The sequence below is a fragment of the Callithrix jacchus genome, chromosome 9 (assembly GCF_049354715.1).
Source record: "Callithrix jacchus isolate 240 chromosome 9, calJac240_pri, whole genome shotgun sequence".
Classification (NCBI taxonomy): Eukaryota; Metazoa; Chordata; class Mammalia; order Primates; family Cebidae; genus Callithrix; species Callithrix jacchus.
This window is the reverse complement of record NC_133510.1, coordinates 13,710,401-13,729,238: the sequence shown is the minus strand read 5'-3', so window position 1 is coordinate 13,729,238 and position 18,838 is coordinate 13,710,401. Positions and strand designations below refer to the sequence as shown.

Sequence of the window (18,838 nt, the reverse complement as noted above, 5' to 3'; positions counted from 1 at the left end):
TGGGGCTCATCATCAGTAGCCCTGCCATGCTCTAACAGTGAAACTCTGCTCTCTGTCCATCTCAGTATCATCGTCCTGTCCCCATCGCTAGACGCCTGCCTATTCCTCCTTCTTGCATAAAACCCTGCTAATCACTTCATCTTCCTTCCCCAGGACAATGACCACCCCAGTACTAGCAACCCCAGTTATCACACCCAACCATGAAACCTGGTATGAAAGAAAGCGCACTAGCCTATGAGGCAGTTTGTTTTTAGTTCCAACATTTACAGCCACATAACCTTAAACTGGTGCCTTTCCTTTCCTGAGCCTCGGTTTCCTCAACTATAAGGTGGTCTTTCTCAGAAGTTCTTACGGGATTGAATCAGGGAAAGCAGATGTGGGTGCTCGTGACAGTGTTAGGACCCCTCCCGAGAACGCCCAGGCTCGGCTTGAGGCTCACCAGGCACAATGAAGTGGACCACGGCCTGGTGGTTCCAAGAGAAACCCTGGGGCCAGCACAGCTTGGGCTCTCGGGCCCGGCTATTCAGGACTTGTCTCCGACGGCTGTGTGGGTCCCAGACCAGGCCTTGTAGGTTCCGGGCCTCAGCCTCCTCTCTGCCAGCTGGATCGATGCCCTGCCAGCCTCGCGTAGACACAAACTCCGAGAGCCGTACCACGCGCTGGCCTTGTTCCAACAGTTCAAGCTCCAAGAGGTAGCGACCCCCACGTAGCTGGTCCTGTCGCTTCTCCACATTCACAATGCGCTGTAGCTGGTACCTCCTATGGCAGAAAGTGTGGGGAGGTTGAGTGATTCCTGCCCGCACTGCAAGGGTAGAATGGTGTGTTAGAAGCCTGCAAGGCTGGTCGTCAGGAGACCCTAGCTTTTTGTTTTTGCTTTTGTCCCAGCTTTGCCACTGGCTGGCTGTAGGGCTTCAGGCAAGATGTGCAATCTCTCTAGGGTTCACTGCCTCCATCTTTGGAGGATGTGGCTCAGGCCTGTAATCCCAGCACTTTGGGAGGCCAAGGTGGGTGGATCACCTGAGATCAGAAGTTCAAGATCAGACTGATCAACATGATGAAACCCCATCTCTACTAAAAATACAAAAAATTAGCCAGGCGTGGTGACTGGCGCCTGTAATCCCAGCTACTCAGGAGGCTGAGGCAGGAGAATCACTTGAACCCGGGAGGCGGAGGTCACACTGAGCCAAGATCGCACCACTGCACTCCAGCCTGGGTGACAAAGGCAAAACTCCATCTCAAAAAAAAAAAAAAGGTACCCATTGAGCTGTGATAATCTTGAAGGTCTTGTACAGCTCTAAAGTTCTAAGCACGTAAGGTGAATAAAGGGGTCATGCTGAAGAGTTTCCTTGAGAAACTGACCCTCAATAAAAATGTTGGAATCAACATTCCATAAGACAAAATGAGCTACAAGAGAAATGTCAGTTGGTTGACTCAAAATCACGAGTCACTAGATAAAATAATACCATTTCACACTCATCGGGATAGCTGTTGAAAACAAAACAAAACGAAATGAACAATAGCAGGTGTTGATAAGGAGGTAGAAAAACCGAAATCTTCGCACACTGCTGATGGGAATGCGAAATGATGCAGCTGATTCGAAATCAGAGCGGCAGCTCCTTGACGTGCTGATCACAGTCACCATATGACCCAGAAATTCCACCCCTGGATCTCTACCCAAGAGCCGATAATTGAGTAGAGATCCACGGGTGGAATTTCTGGGTCATATGGTGACTGTGATCGTGTGAGCCGAAAAGCCTGTACACGAATGTTCATCGTGGTGTTATATTTGTGATAGGTCGGGCGTGGTGGCTCAAGCCTGTAATCCCAGCACTTTGGGAGGCCGAGGCGGGTGGATCACGAGGTCAAGAGATCGAGACCATCCTGGTCAACATGGTGAAACCCCGTCTCTACTAAAAAACAAAAAATTAGCTGGGCATGGTGGCGCGTGCCTGTAATCCCAGCTACTCAGGAGGCTGAGGCAGGAGAATTGCCTGAACCCAGGAGGCGGAGGTTGCGGTGAGCTGAGATCACGCCATTGCACTCCAGCCTGAGTAACAAGAGCAAAACTCCATCTAAAAAAAAAAAAAAAAGTAGAAACAGCCCAAATGTCCAGCAACTGATGAATGGACGCACAAAACTTGGTGTGTGTCCACACAACTCAGCAATACAGAGGAATGAAGCATTTAACTCATTCTACAACATGAATGAAACTCTCGCCAGGTGAACACTCTGCTAAGTGCAAAAAGCCAGATACAAAGGCCACATATTATATGGTTCTCTTGGTATAAAATGTCTCCAGAACAGCAAAATCCATACAGCTAGAAAGTGAAAGCAGTTATTGCCAGGGACTGGGGGTGGGAGGTGAAACGGGAAGTAACCACTAACACATATGGGTTTTTTTTTTTTGAGACAGAGTCTCACTCTGTCGCCCAGGCTGGAGCGCAATGGCGCGATCTTGGCTCATTGCAACCTCTGCCACCCAGGTTCAAGTGACTTTCCTGCCTCAGCCTCCTGAGTATCTGGGAATACAGCTGTGTGCTGTCAAGCCCAGCTAATTTTTATATTTTTAGTAGAGACAGAGTTTCACTATGTTGACCAGGCTGGTCTCCTACGCCTGACCTCAAGTGATCCGCCCACCTTGGTCTTCCAAAGTGCTGGGATTACAGGTGTGAGCCACTGCACCTGGCCAGTATAATTTCTTCTAAAGGTGATTAAAATGTTCTGGAATTTGACAATGCAGATGATTGCACAACACTATAAATGTACTTTTAAAACTACTGAAAGGTAAACACTAAAATGGTGATTTTAATGTTATATAACTTTTATCTTAAAAAATGTGGATTGGTTGGACGAATGAATGAAGAAACAACTCCAGTCATGCCTCATGCCCTAGCCCTTCCAGCCCACATGCGGGGTCTTAATTTGTATTTGCCTGTTTGTCTATTTACTAGCTTTTTCCCTGGAGGAGGGGACCTCATCTGCCAAGCCTGTCCAGTCTTCAACACATGTCCTGGGCCAGGCACCCAGGGATTTCAGAACCTTGTCTAAGGTGGGACAAAGACCTGACTGGTCCAGATCCTCTCCAGGGGCAGGGGCCCCAGGCACCTGTCCTTCCCAGGAGCCTGAGTTGGGGGTAAAGTTCCAGCTATTTCTGCAGCAGGGAGAACCCGCTACCAGCCCCTAGGCCCCTGCCTTCCAGGCCAGCTGGCTGCCATGTGCCCCAGTCCCTGGCCCCAGGAGAGCCCTTTACCTTACCCCCGACTCCTCTGGTTGAGCTTCTTCAAGAAGACCCGCGTGACCTCAAGAGCTTCCTGCTCTGGAAGCAGCAGGTTGCCAGATGTGTTACAGTTCAGATCGATCCAGTCAGTTCTCAGGGCTTGGAAATCAAGATTCCGGGCACTGAAGGTCTGGTCCCAGTTTACAACCGGATCAAATGCAGGTCCGTACTCGAACACCTCACTCATATCCTCTTCCTCTTCCTCTTCTCCTCCCTCTTCCTCTCCCTCCACTTGTCCTTCCTGGCCTACAGCTGCCACCACTTCCTCATCCCCATGCCAGCCCCTCCTGGGTGCCTGAGGCTGCATCCTGTCAGCCCATCTCTGCTCTGCAATGTACGACTCCACCTGGTTCAGCCACTGCGACTGCTCTAGAGTCTTCTTGGGGCTGTCATTAGTAGGCTTGAGCTGGAGCCTGGGTCTGGGCCCCCGAATCTGAGGCAAGTTCTTCCCAGGGGGCCACTTGTCAGAATGAGGTGAATCTTGGCTGGGCTCAGGGTTGAGTTTTTGCTTCCTCTTCTCTGGCTGCGGCACTGGAATGCTGCCGGTGCCCCCTGGGAAGGGCGTTGTGGAGTTCTGCTTGGAGAAGGGGGCCCGCAGGCCCTCGCGAGGCTGAGCCAGGAGTTTCCGCAGGCTTCGGAGGCGGTAGTCGGTGACATCTTGTTCCGGAGTGGAGGCAGGTGTCTGTTTTCCCTCCAGCATCCTGGCATTCTGGTCATTGGAGGCTGGGGTCTCCTCTGCCACATCTCCATATTGGGGCTCTTCTAGAAGGCTTTCCTTAAAACCTACTGTTAATAACAACCATTTCTCATGTCAGGAGTTTCTAACACGTTCCAAACAAGACATACAAGACAGAGGGTGATCATATGTGTGAAGCACCATGGGACTCCTGACTGGGGTTGAATCCAGGCTCTAGCGCTTATTGTGTGACCCTGGGCAAGGTACTAACCCTCGGTTGACTCTGGTTTCTTCATCTGCAAAAAGGGTATAATCCTGCATCTCCCATGGGGTTGTGAAGATGAGTGAGATCAATGGCATCAAGTGCCTGGCAGGTGCACAGCACCTGAGGGACCCAGCAGATGGCCCCAGCCATGCCCTAATGCCCCAGGAAAGGCCTCTATACTTGTCTATACTAGAACCTCCCAAATGGTGCGCCAGGGACAGTGACCCCTCCAACAGTCCAAGTAACCTCCCCCAGGCTCTCACTCTCCAGCTGACCCCAGCATGTTGCTAAAAGTAGTGTCACTTTCCACATGTGCCTGGATATGGAAAAGGCAGGAGTCATGCTCTCCACTCCCTTGGGTATCAGGGGAGAGGTCATGTGATTTGGATTCTGAGCTCCTCAGGGGTGGCGCTGGCATGGTCTGAATTTCCGCTGGAAACAGACCATGGTCGCCCCCTCAGTCTGACCTGGAAGCCTCAGCTGTCACTCTGTACCTGGCAACTCCGGTCCCTGCTTCTCAGGCTGGTCAATCTTGATGTACTCTTGAAAGCTGAACCTGCAGGAGGAAGGGAGGTGTGCACTGGCACCCCATGCTGGAAGTCTCAGCAGGAGTCTGACATTTTGCCCCAGACTGGAGTGGAGGAAGGAGGCTGGGTGAGCGGGTGTGTGTGTGGGGGGCGGGGGTACTCAGGAAGAGCAAAGACTCTTTGGGCTGGGAGGCCACCATGTCCACTCTGGTCCAGGCAGCTCTCCTGGCTCCTGCAGAGCCCTCCTGCAAGGCCACCTCTTGCCCCACTCAGTGTCACTCACCTGTCTTGGTAGTAGGCATTTTCCTGGTAGAAGCACTTATTGTGGGTCTCCATGTGGCTCAGGCGGGTATAGTCATTGGGGTAAACAAAAGACAGATGAACCTGGAAGTAAAAAAGTCAGCAGCAGGAGTAAGAAAGTGAGATCTTGCTAAGAAATCACCCCGCCAGGGTTAAGCCTGCCTCTGGCTGGGATCATGTAGGGCTGCAGGGACCCGCCTTTGACAGGGAGAGAAGGGCTGCTTTGAGCGCTGAATGAGACATTTGGTTATGCAGTGGGGGGTTTCATCCCATATGTTATGCCAACTCACCTGGGCTCCATGGACCACATGCAACCCCTGAGTCAAGCCCCTGGCTCACATCTCCTTCTGAACCAGCTCCCATCCCTTAGCTTCAGCCAAAACCATTCCTTCCACCTTCTGCCGCCTGATCCTCTACTGAAGCCTCTGAACCTTTGCCTGCAACCTCCCACAGCTCTAGAATAACCCATCTTCTTATTTACTTCCCTGCTTCTTCTGTCCCCCTTAAACATAGCTCGTGGTCACAACCACCAAAGAACTTCTCAATTACACCCCAGCCATTCTCTGACCTGGCGATGCCTCCTGACCTCTTTCCTCTGGCCTCCAGCTCTTCCTTGTAATCATCTCTAGATCTGGACGGACAGGAGAGTGGCAACTCTCCTGCTGCTCCTGCAGCCTCAACCTCCTGGGCTCAAGTGATCCTCCCGTCTGACTTCCACATGGGTTCCGGGTTCTTTAAAGCTAACTTCCCCTCCAGAGGTCTTTCTCGCCCAGTGCTTGGTCTCTGGGTTGCATGAGTCCTGCTGGCTGACTAGCTGGCGGGGCTGACCAGGCCGGGTAGGATTGTGTGGCCCTTGGAGCAGGGAGCGTAGGAAGCCTCAGCCAGACCCCCTGACATCATCATGGGGGCAGAGTTGGTGTGTGTAGGGGGTCCTGAGGCAGAGCACCCAGATGCAGGCTCTGCTGGACAGTTCACTCAGGGCAGTCCATTTGGGAGTGCAAGTTCTTCCCAGCCCAGGGACCTGTGAGGCCTTCCTGTCTGCTGGGATGGGATGTCAGAGAGATGGGTAGGTCAGCCTCACCACCTCCCATCCCAGTCATAGGCAGCAATCTCTCCCCCAGTCCTGTTGCCCACCACCCAGGCCCAAGACTTACAAACCGGAGTCCCTGGTAGCGCTGCAGAGGGAGCCCGTCCAACAGGTAGCTGGGTTTGTAGGGACAGTCAGGCAGAACATGGCGGAGACGTGACTTGGGGATCAGAGGCACTAAGGACAGCAGAAGGAATGACGGTGAGGGTGGCCCTGAAACTGGGGCTCAAATCTTCTGCCCTGAATAGGGCCCTTTCTGTATTTGCGAGTGGCAGCTGTGGCCTGATGATATCTGTGGCTGACGCTGCCAGACTGAGGCTGCCCCACGCACCTGGAGCAGGGCCATATGAGGAGCACCCTGGCAGCAGAGGGCTCGGGACACAGCCCCAGGTACAAGGCACAGTTTGACTTTAGAGTCACTGCGCAGAGATCACCTAGATAAGGTCTAGAAACTTCTAAGAGGCCACAAAGGCTCCATCCTCATGCAGCGCCAATAACTGGATTCCCACCATGGGCTGAACACCCCCTTAGCATAAGTTGTCATTTTTCTGAGAGGGGTGAGAAGTAAATAAGCTTTGTCTTTTATTTTTATTTTATTTATGTTTTTTGAGACAGGATTTCACTGCGTCGCCCAGGCCGGAGTACCGTGATTTGATGACAGCTCCTGCAGCCTCAACCTCCTGGGCTCAAGTGATCCTCCCGCCTCACCCTCCCAAAGTGCTAGGATTACAGGAATGAGCCACCATGACCAGCCATCTTTTTCATCTTTTAAAATGTTGACACTCCCAAGAGGAATAATGCATTAAGACTCTAACTCTGTGGTGTCAACATGTTTCTCTCCTTGAATGACAAGAGTTGGAATCCAATAAGAGATGAGGACATGTGAGACTGGGGAGGGATGCATGGGGACCTCTGGGCTCTAATTCTATTTCTTGTTTTGGGTGGTGGCTCCACAAACGCTTGCTCTGCAATGATATGCAGAATTGCAAAATTACACATAAATATGTTTATACTTATTTATGTACTCTCTTTTCTGTGTGCCTGTTCTATCTCATAAGAAGAATAAATGGTTCTGCAGTGGGAAGCTGTGACAGGTCTCTCAAGTCTTCCCACCATCAGCGGGGGACCTGGCAGTACAGTGTCACCAGAAAGGATGCCAAGTGCTGGCCGAGGCCTTACCTCGGTAGAGGGTGTCACGGGGGTCAGGCCGAAGCATGTCGGCGGGGGGCTGCTCATCCCTGGGAAGAGTGTCGGAGGAGCCCACGTGGCTGGCTGCTGTCTGTGGGATGTGGCCCACCTCATCCATCCGTAGGAATGTCTCATCTGGGCGCAGGGAGGAAAGAACAGCAGGAGGCTGTATGGCCTGGAGCGCAGCAGTCCACTGCCCACTGCCCTTGATGGACAGGGAAGAGATGCAGATGAGGCTTCTAGCTCCAGGGGCCACTGCACAGGATGTGTGCAGCTGTACTCCCTCTGGCCCCGCCACAGCGGTGGCTTCACGCGTCATCTCCCTTCGGCCCCCTCTGCCAGCCCCATGGCTGACCCAAACACTGTGTTGCATAATTGAAAACAGATACCTGTTTCTCAGAATGTTTTACTGCTGGCTGCTAGAAATTTGTCATTATGTATGCCTAATTTATTGAACACTTATAGAGCACTTAATAATAAGGCAGGCACTGCTCTAAGAATATCCCAAATATTAACCTATCTAATCGCCAAAAGCACCACATGCCTTCTGTACTACTATCATTCCTAGTTTAGAGATGAGGAACTTTGGCAGAGAGAATCTAAGTCATTTGCCCAACATGCAAAGGCAGCCAAGCCATGTTTGAACCCAGCTGATCTGGTTTCAGCACCTAAGTTAAAGCAATCCACAGGGAAGGGAGGTGGGAGGGCTGCCTGCTTCTTTTCTCTCTGTCTCTCGGGTTCACGCATCTACACCTGCCACGAAGGCCTATGGATGGCATGTTTTTCACTGGGGCCTCTGGACAGGAGTCCCATCGAGGAAATGATACGAAATGGAAACAATGCTGAAGAAAGAGGTCACTTCCTGCACACTGAGGGCAGGTGAAAGGTTTCCTCTGCCCTGGCCATGGCTACCTCACCTGTAAAATGGGGGATTAGACTCACTCAAGGTTTTTTATTGTCTTGTTTTGTTTAGCTTTTGAAACAGAGTATTGTTCTGTTGCCCAGGCTGGAATGCAGGGATCCACTGCAGTTTCAGCTTCAAACACCTGGGTTCAAGCGATCCTTCCCAGTAGCTGTGACAACAGGCACAAGCCACCACACCCGGCTAATTTTTAATTTTTTGTAAAGATGAGGTCTTGCTATGTTGTCTGGGCTGGTCTTGATCTCCTGGCTCAAGCAATCCTCCTACCTTGACCTCCCAAAGTTCTGGGACTACAGGTGTGAGCCACTGCATGCACCCTCAGAGGTCTTTAATCTGGTATGAGCCTCACCGTCTCTGGACTCCCTTGAAGTTGTATTCAAAATGTTTTGTGTGGATAGGTAGACAAGGGCATTATTCTGAGGCAAGGGCTCAGAGAGCTTCTAGCAGGTTCTCAAAGGGGTCACCAACCCTGGGGAGTTAAAGACTCCTGGTCATAAAGTCCCACTCTTGTTCTGGACCCCTTCACACCTATGTCCCCAGTGTCTCAAGCTTCAACCTCCCCTCCTTCCTTCCTCCTCTCCTCCCCTGCCAAATCCCCCGGGGTAGGCTGGCTCCACCTGGGCTTCGTCTCCAGGCCAGGGCCAAAGCCTACTCACTTGTGAAGAGAGACAGGGAGAGGGAGTCGATGATGGTGAACTTGGCTCCAGGGTCATTCCGTCGCCACTGGAAAAGGAGAGAGATGGTACATCCAGAAGGTGGAGGGTAGCTGGATTTCCAACAGGTGCCAAGGGACAAAGGGAGAGGAGTGCCAGAAACTGAGCTGGGAGAAACGGGAGCAGCAGAAACTCACCGCGACTTCCACGTGGTCGGTGCCCTCCTCATTCTGCTTGTGCAACACCTCGAAATAGTACCTGTGGGAGGCTGACAGGCTGGCAGGAGAGAGGGCAGGGAAGCAGAGTGCATCTCCATGGGCCCTGGAGTCGTGGCTCTGTCCCACCCCTTCCCAGCACCTTAAACTCCCTCATCCTTCCCCTTGCTCTTAGAACCCCAGGAGTTAACTGCCTAGGTTCGAGTCCCCACTCTGTCACTTGCTAACAGTGTGAGCTGTTTTCTCTTGGTGAGATGGGTATAATCAGAATGCCTATGCCACAGGATGATTGGAAGAACCCAAAGAACAGTAACAGAAGCCCTCAGAGCACACAGGCTGTGGCAGGCGCTGTTCCAAATGCATACAGAAATATATGAATAAGTCACCTCATGTAATCCTTGTTCGTAGAGGAGAACACAGAGGCACAGAAGGCTTGGGGAGTTTGCCAGGGTCAGCAGGTGATGCATGGTGGAGGTGGGGTTCCGCCGGCAGACTTGCCCCAGGGGCCATGTACCAGCTGCTCTGCTGAGCTCCACACGGAGCAAGGGCTCTTTGCAAGCGAGATTATCTCCTTACAATTTTTAAATGTATGTTCATTGATACGTAATGTTTGTGCATATTTACGGGGTGCACATGATCTTTTGTCGCATGCATAGGATGCGTAAGAACCAAGTCAGGGGATTTAGGATCCCATCACCCACCTCCAGCACTTGGCATTCTATGTTTTGGGAATATTCCAAATCCTTTTCTCCAGTTGTTTGGAAATATACAACGCGTTGTTGTCACTATGGCCACCCTATTGTGCTGTTGAACATTAGAACATATTCTTTCCATCTGTGTCTGTACCCCACCTCTCCTCACCCCCAAGTCCCGTCCTTCTCGCATCAGCGACATCCAGCCATGGGCGCTCTTCTCGCCCGCGTGAGAGCGTGCCGACCACCAGGTGGCGCTCCGAGGCCGGGCTACGCTCCCTTCCCCGCGCGGGAAGGGGATTCCTCTCCCCCAGCCCACCAAGGGATGACCGCGAGGAAGTCCCCGCAGCCCAGGCAGAGCCGGTGTCCAGGCTGCTACAGGTGTGGAGAAAAGGGGGAGGGCAAGGACTGGGAGGAAGGGACCTATTTTCCAGTCCCGGGTGTCACTAAATAGCTGTGTGACCTGCAGTAAGTCAGCCTGTCTGGGCCTGTTTCCTCATCTGTGAAATAAGAAAGGGTGTGCCAGAGACCCCAGGGCCGGACACACGGAGCCCCTGCAGGAGGAAGCTGGGCTGGTGACAGAGGTGCTGCCCGGCTCCACCGAGACCTGGCCTCAGCGCTGGGGCCTCACCTGTCTGTCCTGACCCTCCCTACTCACCTCACCGGCTTGGAAATTTGGCTCCGAAATTTCCCAAACTCTCCAGGGGCTGTCCACTCCTTTCCAGTCTAGAGGTGTGGAAAAGAGGAGAGGAGGGGAGGAGGGAGGAACAGAGGAGGCAGGAAGCAAGCCAGGCAGCGAGTGGAGAGACCAGGAAGGAGAAGAAAGGCGAAAAGCCAGAGAAAAAGGGGGGAAGAGAGCAGGAGGGAAGATGAGAGTGGCAGGAGAGAAAAGGAAAGAGTGAAGGAGTGGGTGTCGCCACGCAGGAGGCTGCCCGCCTTGCTAGGAGATCCCCCGCACCCGGCCGAGGCCAGAGGGCCCCAAAGATGCTTCCGCTGGGTCCCCCACAGCTGAATTGCTGCCGTCTTTCGCCATCCTGACTGGCTCCCCACTCCTCCCCCCTCTGCATTCCCCACCCCACTCCTCCCCACTCATCACTCCCCCTCCTCCTCCCTCCTCCCCATTCTCCCTCCTCCTCACTTCCCCCTCCTCCTCATTCCTCCTCCCCACTTTCCCCCCTTCTCACTCCCGGCTTTCCCACAACTCCCCACTCCTCACTCCCACCTCATCTCCACTCCCCTCACCTCCCCACCCCTCACTCCTCCCCATTGCTCTCACCTCCCTACGCCTCCCTCACCCCCATCCTCAGTTTATCCCTTTGTAGCAGGGTAGGGGTGAGGGAGGAGGCTTCTTTTCTACCCCTTCCTCCCGGGTGTCACACCAGAGATGCTAACAGTAATGAGCAGCTGCTGGTGGACTCAGTGAGCAGGCTCCAGGAACAGATGGGAGGGCCCAGGGCTGAGCTGGCCCTACCTTGCCCACACTGGCCAGCAGCTGGAGGCCTGAGACCTGATCATCGAGGCTCAGCCAGAACTCCGCGTTGTCATCTGCAGCAATGGCAAACTGGATTTTCCCTGGGCAGCGGGGAGAGTTTCCAGATGAGGGCAAGCCGGGCATCAGCGTAAAAAGCTGGAGGCTTTTCTGAATGTCTTAGCAATTATATTCACTTCAGGGCTGGATGCTGTGGCTTCCCTCCTGTAAAGTGGGGGTTTCTACATCTTGGGAGACACTGCGAAGATGGAAAAGACTTACAGAGAAAGAGAGCTTGTTCCAGGCTGCAAACCAGAGAGCAAAATGGCAGCCTGTGCAGCTGGATGAGACCTCAGTGTGACTCAGTTTCCCTTCCCTTCCTCCCTGAGGGTGGACTGGCAGGAAGTTAGTGCAGTCTACCCATAACCTTATCTTATGTTCTTTGGGTCCCCTGCAGAACTCTAGAGCAGGAAGAAGAATGGGACTTTGGGGCTGGCCTCACCATCGGTAAAGGGGTGCAGGTAGCCAAAGATGCGAAGGCCATAGTTGGTCCATTTGGGGGACACAGCCAGCTTCCTCAGGGTTGTGCGAATCTATGCCAAGAAAGGGGATGGAAACTGTTACCCAGAAGAGGGAAGAGGAAATTGGTCCACCCAGGACTGGTGGGAAGATCAGGAGGGGACTATGACAGGAGGGTCTGGGGCTGTGGCTTGGTGAGTGGAGCGCAGGCTCAAATTCAGCTCCCATTTGCCTCTTTGTCCAGGAGACCTTGTACAGTGCACAACCAGCACAACTGTACATGGTGGCCGTGGGTACACTATATTGTGAGCTAGAGATCCTGAAACTGAAATGATGCAGAAGGTGAAATTGAAAGAATCGCTAGGAAGGAAACAAGGAAACTATTATGAGCAGACAAAAAGAGAGCTCAAGAGATAAAGGAGAAAATATGGACCAGAAAAGAAGCAAGGAAAGATGAGAGACAGAAGTGGGCAGAGGAGGCAGGTGGGGAGGGAGGCGGGCAAGGCAGCCCTCGGGCACTCACATGGGGGTAGAGTGGGAAATGCAGGTTCCTCCTGAGCTGCTGGACAGAGCTGCCACACCAGTCCTCAAACACGTGCAGGTTGGCACGGCCCCGGAACTGCAGGGTGGAGGCACAAGCTGTGAGCCTGAGCACCCCCCTTCGCCTGCCCCATTTCCTCAGCTCCAGGAGGCTGGGCAGAGAGGGGCCAGTGCTCCTCTCACTGTGCAGGTCTGACCGACTCGATCCCATCCCCAGCCTAGCTCCCAGCACTCTTTCAGGAACCTGGTGCTCATGTTCACCCCACCACCTGGCCTTGAGGACAAGGTCTGCTCTGGCCATGCAGGTGTGCACACACATGCACACACACTCCCCCTGGCCCTCCCACACAGGAAGGGGGCTGGTTTGCATGCCCTAGGCAAGGGGGTCAATGGCCACGACAGAATGGCCCAAACCACAGGGAACTAGGAGGAGCCGGCTGGGGTTTCAGGAAAGACGTGCTCTTCTCCCCTCCCCGTCCCTGATGCCCGAGGAGAGGAAAGCTCCACAGCTGTCTTCCTGTGAAATCTTATCTACCCAGGGGCCTCCCTGCTTCTGGCTTCCCTTGGGAAGCAGCTGGGAGACGCTGCAGGAGGGAGCTGGGGCCATCCCGGCTGCCCAGCATCTCGGCCTCCCACTGCTCTCTGAAGCCTCCAAGCCTCATTCTGAGCAGGCTGCTCCTGGGACAGCCGTGGGGCAGTGCTAGTCAGGTCGGATACGCTCTCTCCTCTGCAGGACTGGGCTTGCAGGCTCCCAGCAGAGGACCTCACAAAGGGCCAAGGCAGGAACCAGCACTGTGCGTGGGTGGTGGGGCTGGAAGTTTTAGAGGAGAAGGAAGCATGGGGGCTTTGTGCCCATCATCCTGACAGTGAGCCTCAGATCACCCCATGTCCTCCCCTCCCCCAGGGCTTCTGTCCAGGTTGGGGGAGGGGTGATGGCTCCATACCAGCAGCCTGCCCTGGCCTCCCCACTGTGCCCACCAGATGGCAAAATCTGGACTGCCCTTAGGAGCTTTGAGGGGACACACACCCAGACTAGATGTCCAGATAAGAAGTGGCACAAGTTCAGCAAGAGACTTGCAGGAGGGAGGATGGGTGGGCGGGGAGAGGAGGGGCAGGGGATAACTCCTCAACAGGAATGCCCAAGGTCCAGGTGTGGCTGGTGCGGTGGGCACAGCCTCAGGGAACACTGGCCCACTGCTGGATCCAGAAAGACACGGGAGAGCCTGGCCCTTCCTGGCCCTTCAGAGCTAACCGGGCACTAACTGGGGCAAACCGGGCACACTGGCCTGGTCAGTGCTAGAAATGTGGGCCTTGGGAAGCAGCCATCACTCTCAGAAACAGGAGTGGGAGACTGCAATGGGTGGGAGAGGGAATGTGGGCTGGGTAGGTGGGTGGTGGGTTAAGGCTTCAAGGAAGGGAAGAATGGGTACATTGTGCTGCTTTAGCAGAAAGTCCTCAAGTCCGGTTTATAAGACTCAGCTGTCTCCTCCAAAGGCCTGCTTCTGCCCCCTCCCTAGGAGACACAGATCCCAGGAGGGAGGGCAGTGGGGGAGGGCATGCCACCAGAGAAGCCTGTTGTGTTCAGCCTGGAGGCCAGAGGGCACGGGGACTGGGCAGGGAGAGGAGGGGCAGAGGGAGGCACTGGCTGGCCGCTCAGCAGATCCTTCGATGCTGCAGGTAGCCCCTACAGGGAGGTTGAGAGGACCTACCTGCGCTGGCCCAGGCCCTTACCCAGCATTAAGCTAGCCCTCAAACCATACTTCACCCACGCTCAGGCTGTCGGTGGGGGTCTCTAAGGGGCCAGTGGGCACCCTCTTCCTCCCCCACCCCAAGGATTTGTGTCCCTCTGAGTTTTAGAAACTTTGTGTCTGGCAGGAACTTGAGACTCCAGCACCCCAGCCCTGCCCTCCGCCCACTCGCTCCATTGTCCAGCAGGAACTAAGGCCCAGGGAGGGGCACTGGTCACTCCAAGCGCCAGAGCATGTCTATGGCCAATGGTGGTTTAGAAACTTCCAAAGTTAGAAGTGCTGGAGAAGATACCTGTTGGAACCCTCTCATTTTAAGGGTGAGGACGTCAAAGCTCAGAGAGGTAAATGACTCCCCAAGGATAGGACATGTAGCAAGTAACCCCTGGGAGCGGGGAGGGCATCGTGCTGGGGACTGGGTCACAGGAATATCCACTGCCCGTCGGGGGCGCTCCCTGGGATGCAGCAGAGCCTCCACCTGGACTTCAGCTTTTCCCCCACACTGATTCCTCCTGCCTCCAGAACTGTTGTTCTAAAGCAGAGATCTGACCAAGTCACTTTGCGGCTTAAAACCTCCAAAGGTTCCCATAAGGCTTCAGAACAGAGCCTCACCCAGCACGTGGAGTCTTTTACAACTGACCTGCCTTTTCCAGCCTCACCTCACACCACTCCCCGTCTCGGGCCTTTGCTGCACCCAGGCCAAACCCCTGTCTTTGCCAAAATCCTCATGCTCTTTCACGTCTCCATGCTTTTGAAAATGCCATTTCCTGACTGGAAGGCCCATTCACTTCCTCCTTACACGGCAAACTCCTGCTCATCCTTCAAAGCTCTTGTCAAATATTAATCTCTAAGGCCTTCTATGATGTCCCCAGGCAGAGGGAACAACTCCCCCCCTGTTCTCCCTGTGCATCTTAACTATTTAAATGAACAAATGCTTGGAGGAGCTAAGCCCAGAACAGTACATTCCTCCATTCTTTAAGTCTATGAGTGAGCGTGAGCAAACCCGCCCGCCCCAGCTCCTCGGCTCCAGGAGGCTGCGCAGGGTCTGGCCCACTGTATCCCATTCCCAGGTATCTTTTCCAGCACTGTACCCCTTAAAGATGAAACAGAGGTCGTCCTCAAAGGAGGCAGACATGTAAACAAAAGGGTGTCACCTGCGCCAGGGGCTATGGCAGAGGTAGGAGGCTCAGAGGGGCTCGAAGCCAGGAGCCGTCAGCTCTACCTCCCTGAGCACTCGGAAGCCCATCATGAGACATGAGCACTGACTGACCCTCTGCCTCCGCTACTCAACCAGATTCAAATTCACAAGACCAAGCATACCTCGCTGGTGGTTCTGTTTTAACTCATGAGGCAGTGGGGCCTCCCTGGAGGAACACAGCTGTGATTAGATCACCGGTTCCTACACACCAGGAACTCCTATGTCCTGTTCAGAGTTTCGAGGTACTCGATCTACCTTTTTTTTTTTTGAGGTCAGGGTCTCGCTCTGCTGCCCAGGCTGGAGTGCAGTGGCACAGTCATGGCTCTCTGCAGCCTCAAACTCCTATTCTCAAGCAATCCTTTCTCCTTAGCTGCCCAAGTAGCTACAGGTACACGTAACTACACCTGGCTAATTTTTTGGTTTAGTAGTAATGGGGTCTCCTTATGTTGTCGAGGCTGGCCTCAAACTTCTGGCCTCAAGCAATCCTCCCACCTCAGCCTCCCAAAGTACTGGGGTTACAGGTGTAAGCCACTGTATCCTGCCTTGAATTGTATACTTTAAATGGATGAAGTGTATGGTATGTGAATTACAGTTCAATAAAACTTTTTAAAAAATCAGTGGCTCATGCCTGTAATTCTAGCACTTTGGGACGCCAAGGCCAGAGGATTGCCTGAGCTCAGGAGTTTGAGACCAGCCTGGGCAGCATGATGAAACCCCATCTCTACTAAAATACAAAAAAAATTAGCTGGGCATGGCGGCATGTGCCCATAAACCCAGCTACTCAGGAGGCTGAGGTAGGAGAATTGCTTGAACCCTGGATGGCGAGGTTGCAGTGAGCCGAGATTGCACCCTTGTACTCCATTCCAGCCTGCGCAACAAAGCGAGACTGTCTCTAAAAACAAACAAACAAACAAAAACAGCAACAAAGGAAAGGCTGAGAACAGGAGTCTGTGTCACAGTTCTGTCCGCAAGAGAGAGACGCTGCCTTCTCAAAGCCTGTGTGAACCACCCACGAGAACTCAGACCCCACTTGCTTTGATCTGACTTTGTACACACCAGATTTCTTTCTCATTCCTATTTTGGGTTTGGGGAGTGGCCTGGCTAGCAGACAAGGCATTTCGGTGAATGGAGCAGTGCATTTACCAACACATGAACACATTGGCACTGGGGTTTGTTAATGAGTGTCTTGAGACCAGGGTATGTGTGAATAAGCTTTGAGACAGTCACTCTGTGAAGCCCAGCCCCCTTTGCCATCCAGTCTGATCCGTCGGCCTCTGGTGCTGCACCAAGTAAAATGTCTGAGGCTGCTGAGCTTCCGAGAGTGACTTCTGGCCTCAGAGACCCTGGGCTGCCCGCCAAGGCCCAGGGCAGGGAAACAGTGAAAGAGGAGGCCATTGTCATCTTTCTCTTCTCCTGCCCTTGCTCACCTCTACGGCAGGGCCCTGCACTAACTCTGTGACCTGAGCTGACCTCGCTGAGCCATTATCTGGAAGGGGGATAACAAAACAACCTGACAGCTCCTGGACACGAGCAGATGCTCAATAAATGACACGTATCATTAACCTGGAAACTTCCTGCTGGCCAGGGACAGGCAAGGGGATGGGAACAGAGGTCCGCATAATGTGGAGAGACTGCAAGGCTGGGCTGGAAGGCAGGTGGCACCATTATGCAGCTGTGTGACTGCTGTGTTTTTTAACCTCTCCAGGGCCTGCCTTATTCCCCTCATTGGTAAAATAAGAGGATTGGATCAGTGAAGCCCTGCAGATCCATGAAGACTGCAATGATGATTTTGTAAGCTATTTTTAATATTTAAAAATGAAGCTGGGTATGGTGCCTCACGCCTATAATCCCAGCACTTTGGGAGGCCAAGGCGGGTAGATCACAAGGTCAGGAGTTCAAGACAAGCCTGGCCAAGATGGACACCTTGTCTCTACTAGAAATACAAAAAGACTTAGCCTGGTGTGGCAGTGGGTGCCTGTAATCCCAGCTACTTGGGAGGCTGAGGCAGAGAACTGCTTGAACCCAGGAGGCAGAAGTTGCAGTGAGCTGAGACCACACCACTGCACTCCAGCCTGGGCGACAGAGTGAGACTCCATCACACACACACAAAAAAGGAAAATCAGTCATTTACCATCAAAAGGCCATACACACTTACTAAAATATCCAATATATCTTTTCTTTTCTTTTTCTTTACCTCCACCTCCCAACTAGCTAGGACCACAGGCATGCATCACCATGGCTGGCTTTTATGATGATGATGATTATTTGTACAGTTAAGGTATCACCATGTTGCCCAGGCTGATCTGGAACTCCTGGGCTAAAGCAGCTTGGCTTCCCAAAGTGCTGGGATTCTAGACTTGAGCCACCAAGTCCAGCCCAATTTTAATCACTATTTGCTATTCGTTCACTGTTTTTGTTTCATTATATGTTTATACATATGTCCTTGTTTGGCAAAAACTAGTAGAGAAATTAATTATTAATAAATGCAGAATGTTATGGTGCTATAAGCTTTCAAAATAATTAGTTTATTGAAAAAAGGGTCCAAGCTATCCTTGGATCAGCAGACCAAATCATCTGTAAGGCAAGTTCTTTTCAAAGTACGATCTCCAGGTAGGGCGGGGCATAATTACCCGGTGATGTCATCTAGTGCAGGTGTGCCAGTGTTGTAATCCATCCTCTCCCAGGGCTTTGAAAGGAGGCCGTTTCACAGCGTGGATAACCTAACATCGAGTTCAGTACAATACTGCCTCCTTCACTCCTGCCCCAGAGCAAGTGGGTGGATTGGAAATAAAACCACCCCGGCTGAAGAGCTCAATCCATGATAGGTTTGGATAAAAAACAATGAGCTAGCCAGCCAAGGAAAGTAACTGGTGTCCACAGGGCCTCCAGACTAAAGACACTGGGTTGTAAAGAAGCTGTCAAATAGGGGACTCAAATTAAAAATTTCATCTCCAAAGCACCATGCTACTCGGAAGTCTTGGCGTAAGGATTTACTCCAGGCCATCTTGTGTATGTTAATTAACTTCCCCGAGCCTCGGTTTCTTCACTAAATGAAAAAGAATCTAGGGCCAAGCACAGGGGCTCACGCCTGTCATCTCGGCAGTTTGGAAGGCCAAGGCAGGAGGATCGCTTGAAGCCAGGAGTTTGAGACCAGCCTGGGCAACATAGTGAGACGCTGTCCCTACAAAAAAAAAGTTTTAAAAAATTATCCAGGTGTGGTGGTTTGCCCCTGCAGTCCTAGCCACTCAGGAGTTCAAGGCGCAGTGAGCTATGATTGTGCCATTGCACTCCAGCCTGGGAAACAGAGCAATACCCCGTTTCTAAAAAAAAAAACTAAAAGAAGAAACATAATCTATCAAAGCCTATATAAATGAAAGGTATTTTGATGGTTTGACAGCTTTTATTCATATTTAACCGCTTCCTGTAAAAGTTTTCTAAAGCAGCGTTTCCCGGTGCATGTTCCTTAGGGCATTTCTATGACACCTAGAGCACTAGTTTCATAGAGCATAACAGGCATTTCATGAAAAAAGAAGCCATTCAGTTTGAGACACACTGAGCTAAACCAA

The 18,838-nt window shown here is 52.6% G+C and overlaps 1 protein-coding gene across 1 annotated transcript in view; it reads right to left on the bottom strand.

Annotated features, from left to right (window-relative positions):
* B4GALNT3 (beta-1,4-N-acetyl-galactosaminyltransferase 3) overlaps positions 1-18,838 on the bottom strand; it is a 101,588-nt gene that overhangs the window by 6,052 nt on the left and 76,698 nt on the right. Inside the window, exons 4-15 of the mRNA XM_035255369.3 lie at positions 12,313-12,408; positions 11,773-11,863; positions 11,274-11,374; positions 10,461-10,528; positions 9,093-9,171; positions 8,899-8,965; positions 7,312-7,455; positions 6,200-6,309; positions 5,029-5,129; positions 4,713-4,774; positions 3,256-4,063; positions 440-759 (exon numbers count right to left, since the gene is read on the bottom strand). Coding sequence (XP_035111260.2) covers positions 440-759; positions 3,256-4,063; positions 4,713-4,774; positions 5,029-5,129; positions 6,200-6,309; positions 7,312-7,455; positions 8,899-8,965; positions 9,093-9,171; positions 10,461-10,528; positions 11,274-11,374; positions 11,773-11,863; positions 12,313-12,408 — 2,047 coding nt within the window. The remainder of the gene's footprint in view (positions 1-439; positions 760-3,255; positions 4,064-4,712; positions 4,775-5,028; positions 5,130-6,199; positions 6,310-7,311; positions 7,456-8,898; positions 8,966-9,092; positions 9,172-10,460; positions 10,529-11,273; positions 11,375-11,772; positions 11,864-12,312; positions 12,409-18,838) is intronic.